The sequence below is a fragment of the Melanaphis sacchari genome, unplaced genomic scaffold (assembly GCF_002803265.2).
Source record: "Melanaphis sacchari strain LSU unplaced genomic scaffold, SCAv2.0 Contig0_pilon_pilon, whole genome shotgun sequence".
NCBI lineage: Eukaryota > Metazoa > Arthropoda > Insecta > Hemiptera > Aphididae > Melanaphis > Melanaphis sacchari.
The window spans coordinates 7,530,664-7,540,537 of NW_020270366.1; the positions used below are offsets into that span (position 1 = coordinate 7,530,664).

At 29.1% G+C, this 9,874-nt stretch overlaps 2 protein-coding genes across 6 annotated transcripts in view; one reads left to right on the forward strand and one right to left on the reverse strand.

The window, feature by feature from the left end:
* Positions 1–330: 330 nt before the first annotated feature.
* On the forward strand, positions 331–1,588 carry LOC112598814 (ribonuclease P protein subunit p29). Its single transcript, XM_025345444.1, has 5 exons — positions 331–653; positions 716–864; positions 925–1,127; positions 1,184–1,371; positions 1,443–1,588. The coding sequence occupies exons 1-5, from the start codon at positions 650–652 to the stop codon at positions 1,577–1,579; spliced, it is 681 nt and encodes a 226-aa protein (XP_025201229.1). The 5' UTR covers positions 331–649; the 3' UTR covers positions 1,580–1,588.
* Positions 1,589–6,336: 4,748 nt separating this feature from the next.
* The window catches only part of LOC112599084 (PDZ and LIM domain protein Zasp), a 32,698-nt gene continuing 29,160 nt past the window's right edge, over positions 6,337–9,874 (reverse strand). For 3 of the 5 annotated variants that reach the window (XM_025345833.1, XM_025345825.1, XM_025345851.1), the window contains 5 exons: positions 8,338–8,473; positions 7,742–7,928; positions 7,555–7,675; positions 7,347–7,462; positions 6,337–7,244 (listed from right to left, as the gene is read on the reverse strand). In XM_025345833.1, coding sequence (XP_025201618.1) covers positions 7,167–7,244; positions 7,347–7,462; positions 7,555–7,675; positions 7,742–7,928; positions 8,338–8,473 — 638 coding nt within the window. In that variant the 3' untranslated portion in view covers positions 6,337–7,166. Of the gene's footprint in view, positions 7,245–7,346; positions 7,463–7,554; positions 7,676–7,741; positions 7,929–8,026; positions 8,124–8,337; positions 9,676–9,874 lie in introns of all 5 variants that reach the window. The other 2 variants (XM_025345843.1, XM_025345877.1) reach the window with 2 other exon arrangements.

Genomic DNA, 9,874 nt, shown 5'->3' on the forward strand with positions numbered 1-9,874 from the left:
GCTGACGCCCACTTCGTTCCAGTGCATGTGCTGACTCAAAATACGCACGTGCGGACAGCAGGTGCCCAAAATGTCAGGTCGTTGTCGGCGGACCCGCGCACGGGGCCGCCTTGGCTCGCGCACCGGCCGGCGTGTTGGGGCAGGTCATGGTCGGCGAGTCCATGACCACGCCCGGGTGAGGACCGTGTGCGGCGGTCGACCGACGAGGTTCCTCACCCGCGGCGGCCGGTGGATTTGCCGGCGACCAAACGCAGCAGTGCACGTGCTTATCACCGGTGCGGCATTTATCACCGGCCACGTTCGGCACAGACTACGCGACGCATCCGCTGCAGCCTGCCACAACTGACAACGGCAGTAACACACTTACCTACCTATTGGAATCGTTTCCATCAAATTCGCTCGCGGGCTCATGCGCCCCACATCCCGTTTAGTGCAATCTTATCGCGGACGGCATAGCGCTAGAGACCAGTGCACTGTGCAGTACGTTTCTTGGATCGGTTGGATCCAATTCGGTCGCTACAATTAGCGGCTGCAACGTTCGAAAATGAATTTAATTTTCACGAACAACTAGCAGTAGATACCACGCGTCATCGATTCGCAGTCAAGATTTTGTATTGTTTTTTTTTTTATCAACTAGCATATTTGAATCATGTGTAAATAAATTTGAAATTATATTAAATTATCATCACGCGTTAAATATTTTGCACGTTTCTAGCTAACATTTTATACAATCCACTGGCACAAACTGCATTTGAGTCTTCTGGTATATCAAAAGTAGAAAATCCATTAACTGTCAATCAATTAGCTCGTCAATTGTTGCCATTGAATGTGACTAATAAAGAAATAGATTCCGGACTTAAGAGGGTAGGTTAAATATAATATTTAAAACAGGTAATGATTATTAATTAAAATTTAATTTTCTAGATATATTGGTTGGGTAATTACACACATAAGAAAAAACCAAAACCTGTGGATAAATGTAAACCAAAAAACCAATTAAAACGAATATTAGGATTAAATCATCCACCAAAAGATGTTTTATCATATACTGATGCAATGAAATTGAATGAGCTTTGGATGTCTTATATGAAAAAAGTTATTAATTTTGATGATCTCCGCAAAAGAGGGTAAGACAAGGCCTATTTTGTAAACATTGTTATTCATAAGTTCTATGATTTTACAGATGGAATGGTATTCCAGGATGTAAACATTGGGAACAATTTATGACTTCGCTGTACAAATGTGATTTTCATGGTGCTCACATAAAGGTGGTCAGTTCCAAGTGTTGTTCATATATTTTAGTGAGAGGTGTTATAATTCTTGAAACAAAAAACACTTTCCAAATCATAGGAGTTGATAATAAATTAAAAAGTTAGTTTTTTGTATTACAAATTATTATAATATATTAAATTAAATTAAATATTTTTTTTTTTTTTTTGCAGCCTTGCCCAAATATCAATGTATTTTTGAATTAGAACTTGAAGGATATCTTATTCATTTGTATGGTAAACATTTTATAGTAAGATCAAAAGATCGTTCTAAAAAGAAAATAAAGGATAACCTTATATTAGAACTGTAAAAATTTGACTAAAATAAAAAAATCTCATTGTTTAACATATTTTTTTTTTTTATGTTTAAACTAAAATTTCTTTTTATGTTAATAATTAAAATATTTTTCTTGTACTTATTTTGTTAAAATTTATTAATTAAAGTTAGGGTTCTTATAATTAAAAAAGTTCTCAATTCTGAAATTTTTTTATCAAAAAAATTAAGGTAAGAAAAAGCTGTTGAAAATTATTATATTATAACTAACATTAACTTTAATAGGTTAATAACAAACTTTGCAAATGAAAAATGGTAATCTGCATTGATATTTTATGCCTCCCTCCAGGTCCGGATTGAACTGGAGAGCTACTTAGAAAATCTCGGTGAGCCGTATACAATTTGGACCGGTCATAATCATGGTTAAGCTTAAGCTAAAAGCTTTTATTTTAAAATAAAGATAATATAAAGTTTTAGGATATATATTGTTGCATATTTCTAATTATAAACTTACTTATCAATGATAAACCAAATTTAGGCACCTTATAAATAGATGTGTTCATATTTCTGTTTGGTATTTTTTTTGTAATATAAAGATAAGTGAAAAAAAATTGCTCTTTGCTTATATAAGAGGTAACTTAATACAATGTATGTTGGGTAATTTGTAAACTTGTTATAGAGAAACTATCATAAAATAATGCATACCAACTTCAAGTGAATAAAAAAAAATCTTTTTTTGCTTAGAGTGTAAAAAAAATAAGAGATACAGTACTTTTGTCAAATGAGTATATAGGTGATTTCGAGGGTGGGGACATTTTCAAAAACTCCCAAATTATTGAATATTAGGGTTAAAGTATTCCTTACTCATCATATATAATACAATCAAATCGCTACCTATGAATGGGCTGATAGAAATTTAAAATCTCGGAAGACCGAAAAGGGCGAAAAGTCTCAATCCAGCACTGCTTCCCTCCTAAACTAAATATTCTAGATCCACACTTAGTTTAGATTTATACATTAAACTGATCTACCTATTAAAATCATCCAAAGTAATGTTTTATTTTAATTAAAACTAAGTAGAAAATAAAGATAAATAATAATTTGTTGTTTTTTTCCAACTAAATTATTTCCACTTATTCAATTACATTATAACAGTATTATAATATATTATATAGGTCAGAGATATGTGATTAAAATATTATAAGCTATAATGTTGTTGAATATTATTTTTTTGAATAAACTTACTCAATAGAGCTTATTAATTGTATACAGACATATAGTAGTTAGAGTAGAATAAATTATTGAGGGACTATCTTACTAGAGATACTTAAAAATAACAAGCTATTCATAACATTACCCTTTTTTATATACATATTATATTTGAATTATAAATACCTTATTGTGTTTATAAATAATTATTTGTTTTAATAGAAATAAAGTACTTACAATTGTTGTATTTGTACAACAGTCAATAAGTAAAAAAAATGGTATTAGTAATATATTATATTAAACTGATAAAATGGAGAGTAGAAGGATTAACCTATTGGGAATATTGCTTGGTTCTTTATCAGAAATATCTGTGTAATTATGATTTTTCTAGCACATTCAGAAAATTTTTAATTTGAAGAATCTAAAAACAATTTAGATTAAATTATTTTCACAAATCTAAAAACGCTTCCACTTCCCACTATACTATATTCAGGCAAGTTTCCAGACTTATGAAAATCATCAGCATTATGTCATCCATTCCTAAACTATTTGAATCAATTTTACAACCAAAACTTAGGTAATTTCTTTTTTTCTGAATATGTTATAGGTACTACAATTATTTGAATTTCGTATACATGGTATTTCTTCATCCTCAAATTTAGTTTCATTTCATGAATATTTAATGGATGTTATTAAAAAAAAGTAAACAGGTCAATGCAATCTATACAAATATAATTAAAGCATTTGATACGATTGACCACGCGCTATACTAATTTCGTATATTGGAATTAATAGGTGGTAATAACCTCATGTTAAAATGGATTAGTATTTAGTTCATTATTTTATCTTTAAGGTCTGAAAAGATAAGGCTAAACAGGTACTTTTCGAGTAATTTCTCAGTCTTCTCAAGTGTTCCACAGTGGGGGTCATATTTTGTAAATTAATGATGTTGATTTAATTTTTAAACCAAATTTTAGCACGACGTATGAGAAGATGATTTAAAATTATAATTTAATATTAATTCGTTAGGGGATGGATCAAAACTATAAGAGGACTTTGATAATTTTAGTCTGTTGTGATAATAAACGTCTACAAAAAAGAGCGGAGTAGCCCACCGGGATACCGGGAAAAATCCAGGTGGTCTGGAAGTTAAATGGCCCGTTGGCCTGAAGTATAGCTAGAAAAAAAACATTAAAATAATGCAGAGTAGGTAATGTGAGAAGTATATTTATATACGAAAACTAAATCATAACTTTAAAAGTTTAATTAATGATCATTTTTATATTATTTTTTATAAATTCTTATAAGTGATGAGCTATTTAATATGAATTTGCTGTAGCCCGTACATTATAGTACATAGGTATGCAAGTAAAATAAATGATATACCCATGTTACTACGTTAGTATAGTGCACACTATCTATTTTTATAACTTTCGCCGAAGTTGTAGAACTCAATAATACCTTATAGCCACGTAAGTCACGCCAGCTCACCCCCCCCCCCATTTTCAAAATATGAAAATTTTAGAGAAAAAAAATAAAAAGTAATTGATACAAAGTGGAAAAAAATGTATGAAATTAGATTCATATTATTGCAAAAGAAATTTACCTAAACTTTTAACAGATACTGAAAATATCTCTGGTCATAATGATTTATTATTTAAAACTGATCACATTATTAACATATATTATATAAAAACATTTAAAAATTATTAAATTTTGATTACCTATTTAAGATTTTAGATTCAAAGTTTTTTTTTTTTTTATATAGTTTTATCAATTAAATACCTATACAATGAATTTTTATATTTGATATTTATTTACAAACATTTAAATACAAAATTCATTGCATACATAAATAAAATAAAGTTTCTATTCAAGAGATGAAAAAGTTGAATGGCCTGAAGAAAATTTATTTTCCTAGTCTGAATTTTTTTCCCACTCCACCCATATCAACAAGTTTTCATTAATAATTGTAATGCTATTTAATTTTATCAAAATAAATCTCCGATTAATATTGATTATTACTCCGATAAAATCGACTTGAATTATTTTTGTCATTTATTGTGCTTTTAGTATTATTATAGGTTGATAAAAAATATTTCCAAAAATATTACATTTAGTAGATTTATTCTTAAACCTTAACCAGACACCTTTTTTTTTGCAATTTTTTTCTTTAAGATAAAATCGATTTTATCAAAAATTGGATTTACGTAAAAACTCTTGTTTTTCCTTAATTTTTTAATTATTTTTCCCAATTATAAAAATAAATACAAAGAATTTTTTAATTTGATCTCTCTAAAGTACAAGCTATTTCCAATTTGATATTCAAAACTACTCCTATTTTCGAAAATTGAAGCATTTATCGATAACTCATAATATAAGTCTTACATCAAGTACTCATACACAAAAATAAACACATCATGATAAAATCAATATCAAAATTAAAATGCATAATGCGACTTAATTATAAGACGACGAAAAGTTAACATGGGACAAAACCTATTTATTACACCAAACTGGTCATCGTCTTAACTCAGTTGCATTTTAGATATATAATCAGATATTATATTATTATTAAGTTTTAAAAACTTATATTAATACATAAAGTTTAAATATTTAATATTGACAGCTCTTTTAAATATATATATATATATTGAGTAATATTATTACGTAAATTATTTAGAAATTAATTGTAGCCTATAAGGTTACATAAAAAAATTAATTTGTTTATTTATTTCTATCTAAAATTAAATATTCACGCCTCACGAGTATTTATTTTCGTAATTTAATCTAATAAAGTAATAATAGTATTGTCCGTCATATCAATAATGCAATATATGTGTCATTTATACTTTAAAAAAAATTTTTTTATTTTATAATTCAATTAAATAATAGAAAATATTAAATAGCCAATGTTGGGTGCCAAAGTATACCTATTCATAGATATTATACAATTTGATATTTGCATTTTGTAGTTGTCTGCTGCGGAGTTCTTGCCAACGCAGTTTATAGGTACGTTGGTATGTATAGGTATTTAATAATAGGTATGTCGAAGTTCTTTTATAAATTGTTTAATGATTTACATACAACAACACTTCAATTTTCAATTACTATAAACTATTTAAATTATACTATATTTTTTACGACTAAACAAAAAAGGAAATGTTATGTCTGGTTAATCTATTAATATTATTGTAATATAATTCAGAATCGGCGTATCAACTTATGCAGCATCGGTATAATATTAATTTAACACGTTCAAACTGCGTGTTCTCTGTTAACACTATTGATTTAATTATACCATAGTACCATACATAGAATCTACAACTTCAATTCCCGATATAATAATGTCATTTGTTTATTTTCACTCAGCGTTTAATATCAACGTGTTCACATACTATGTAAATATTCATGTGTCCGTATTGCATTTTGAAGTTAAACGCTCTCAGACAACGCCCAAAACCAGCTACCAACTAAAATGTTATCATTAAAGTTGATCACTAAATGCATCTAAGTAACTGTATTATGAAATTAATGCAACTTTTTGATAGGTTTAAATTTAAAAAAGATTTGATTAAATCGCCGTAAAGGTACATATTTTAATAGTTTAATTTAAAATAATCAAAATCGTATATGAGGCAGAGAAGATTTGTAGGTTCTGAACCCATGACAATTTTTTATAGGTTAACATTTTATTAATCTATGAAAAAATTGTAGGCACAACCTTGAAGAAGATGAGCAGGTAAATTAATTATCACAACAATAAAAAATTAATAGGTAGACACCTAGGTACTATATATAATAATTAAAATGGGTAACATGTTTATTGTTTAGGTAAAAGCCAAATAAAAATATTACAACAATTATTTAAATAAATCATTAAAGGTAACACACATAACAAGCTAGACTAGCATACGGCATACAGTTCTATACTTTAATGTCTCGAAAATATATTAATTTAATTAAAATTATTCTCTATAGCAAAATATTTTTGATAAATAAATATTTGATTAATATAAGATAACTTACTGGATTACAGAATATGAGTATAACGTAATAAACTGGTGAAATGTACCTTCGGTACTAAAACAATATGTATATTGCTTGATATATTAATTTGAAAATATTGTTATGTGTTTACCTAAACATACATTTGGCTTTGGTATCTACGTAATAAGTAATAATTAATAAATAAATGATTAAGTTTATGCCTAAACTAGTTTTTGGTACAATTTTGTTAATTAAATTAAAACAAGCATCGTTTAAAATCTAAAAGTGTATGGATTATTTAAGCTAAAACTAAATTAAAAAATAAATAAATGGTTTACAATGAAATGATTGTATACGTCAATAAAAATTGTTTGGTAAGTTATCAATAATTATTCACAATGGTCAATTAATGTATGCGGTTTATATTAACGTGCGTGGCTCTTGCAATAAGGTCTTCCTCCTTTTGCATAGAAACTCTGCCCTTCCAAATTGACTTTACATTTCTATAAATATTTATTAACATTTTCAATAAAAAATATAAAATAATTGTAATTATTTTACAAAATATGATTAATATGTAATGAGAATGAAAAATAAATACGTACCGAGCAATTGAAGCACGGACTATGATAATTGCTATTTAGAGCTTCGACCCAACGGTCACCCGCCTCAATTGGAAAACCACAAGCTATGCACTTAGTAGTGAATAATTCATTCCAATCTGTAATATTGGTAATAAATAATTAAAATATTTTCATTATAATAATAATATGTAAATATTATTTTTATTTTTAGATCGATGTGATAACTCACCATTTTCACAGTATGGAAGACTATCTTCTAAAAAGAATGGGCTGTTACCGAAAAGTTTGCCGCAATATGTACAGTTGAAACATTCAGGATGGAATTGTTTTCCAATAGCATTCAGGCAATCCTATGATAACCATAATTATAATAATTATTTACCAACGTAAAATCAATCAAAAGATATATATGTTACCCCTTTAATTTTCTTAGAGCACTTTGAGCACATTGGAGCAAGATATTGCTCAAAACAATATTCGCAGTACAGGCCGTTGTCTTCCTCTACAAAACCAATGTCCTGTAATGGACGTTTACACTTTTCATTTGTACACACGAAATGTTCCGGACACCAAATCTTTCCGAGAGCGGTAATAAACGGTCCTCTATTTAAATAATAAAATATTAAATAAAAACGTAATCGTAAATACAATATAAGTGCAGAAACAAAAAAAAAAAAAACCAAAGCAAAAAGCTAACAAACCTTGTGATTTGGGTTTGACAACAATTACATTCGGGGTTTTTAATGATCTTTGGTGTATTGCTATCAATTTCTTCCATAATTGTAAGTTTTCCAAGTCCTGGGAGATTATTAATAACCGTGAGAAGCAAACAAATAACAATTACGTTGAGTTATAAAAACCAAAACATTGTTAAATAAAACAAGGCCGGTGCTGAGTTGTCTAATACTTTTATCTTCTATTTTTCTTACCTTGACCAGTTGGCCCAAAATAAAACTATAAGTTCTAACTATTGCACACAAAACCAAATGCCATATATCACAGTATTATTTACCTTATGTACAAATTGCACTGTCCACACAATGGCACTCTAGCACCTGGGGTCAAATTTTGTGGGTTCAGCACTCCACGACCCCTTCTTGGTGCTGTTAAACCCGCTGAAGCACCAGTTCTTCCCGTCGACTGACCACCTATATTGGGTATGGGTATAGGTGTTGGAACACATTTAGGTTGTTGTTTTTTAGTAAGACATGTTAATTTTTTAGATAATAATGCAGCAGGTAATGATGATTTAGGCATAGGAGTGACCGGTTCTGCTAAGGCATCATTATTTATAGAAATTTGTGGTGTTAATGGTATAGACTCTTTAAAGGATTTAGGTATAGGAGTAGATTTTGAAGTGTCGGCAAAAGACGTGCTATCAGATGAAAGGGATTCAGAATTACTCGATTTTATAATATTGGGATCAGTGTTTTCAGATTTGTATAAACCACCATCTAAAGAAGATGGTTCATAACCTAAGACAGGAGCTACTTTAGTATGTACATGAGTTTCTTGTTTTAAAAACGAAGTGTTTTTTATAGATGCTTTTGGTGTAAATGTAGATACTTTTTCTTGAATTCCTGGACCTATTAATTTTGTAGAAGATTTTTCGGAGGGTGTAACTTTATGAGGATTTTCTGGTATACTTTGTTGATATCGTGGTATATCAAATGGCTCATGGAGACCTGAAGCGGTAAACGGATGTCTAGGTAGAGACTTAGAAGGTTCAACTATCTCGTTTATTTTTTCATTTATTAGTTCCTTAGGCTCTTCAAATTTGGGATCATCAAAAACTAACTCTTCTACATATTCAAAACTAGATTCGTTGCGGTCGAAATCTCCTGCAGCTGTAGAAAGTTTAAGCTCATCTGATACAGGAGGGAAAGATTTTAATCCTAAACTAGCAATCTGTTCTTCCTCTGAATCAATAGCTGATGCGGGTGAATAAATTAACGATCTTGTCATTAATAAAGGAACCACTGGAGTTTTTTTATTATACCCATGCATATACCGAACTGGGTTGTTTCCTACGCGTCTTGAAGGTGTATTGGATTCAGTTAATTTGTAACTACGATCGGGAGCTATTGATAATGCTTCTGTCATGGTCATTGGTTTTTCTTCTTCTGCGGAATTTTCTATTGGATTTGTAATAAATTGCGAAGCGTCCACAATAGTAGGAAGTGGAGAATAACTTCTCTCGGGAGCAGTTTTTAATGCGGCGAGCATAGGTGATTCTGATCTATTTTCTTCTATTTCAATCATTGATTGTTTTGATTTGATTTTAAGTTCAGTAATATTAATAGGAGAAATCGGTTGATCTTGTACAATATCAAATATTTTGAGTTTTGAACTATCATAGTCATCAGAATTTTGAACATTATTAGAATTAACATTTTGAATATTATTTGATTCAACATTTTGAATATTATTTGACTCAACATTTTGAACATTATTTGAATCAAAATTTTGAATATTATTTAACTCAACATTTTGAATATTATATGACTCAACATTTTGAACATTATTTGACTCAACATTTTGAACATTAT

Bases quoted from the DNA above. Each gene is read 5' to 3' on its own strand.
- LOC112598814 (XM_025345444.1), top strand. The intron at 865-924 runs GTAGGTTAAATA...TTAATTTTCTAG, and splicing joins TAGATTCCGGACTTAAGAGG to ATATATTGGTTGGGTAATTA. The intron at 1,372-1,442 runs GTTAGTTTTTTG...TTTTTTTTGCAG, and splicing joins AGTTGATAATAAATTAAAAA to CCTTGCCCAAATATCAATGT.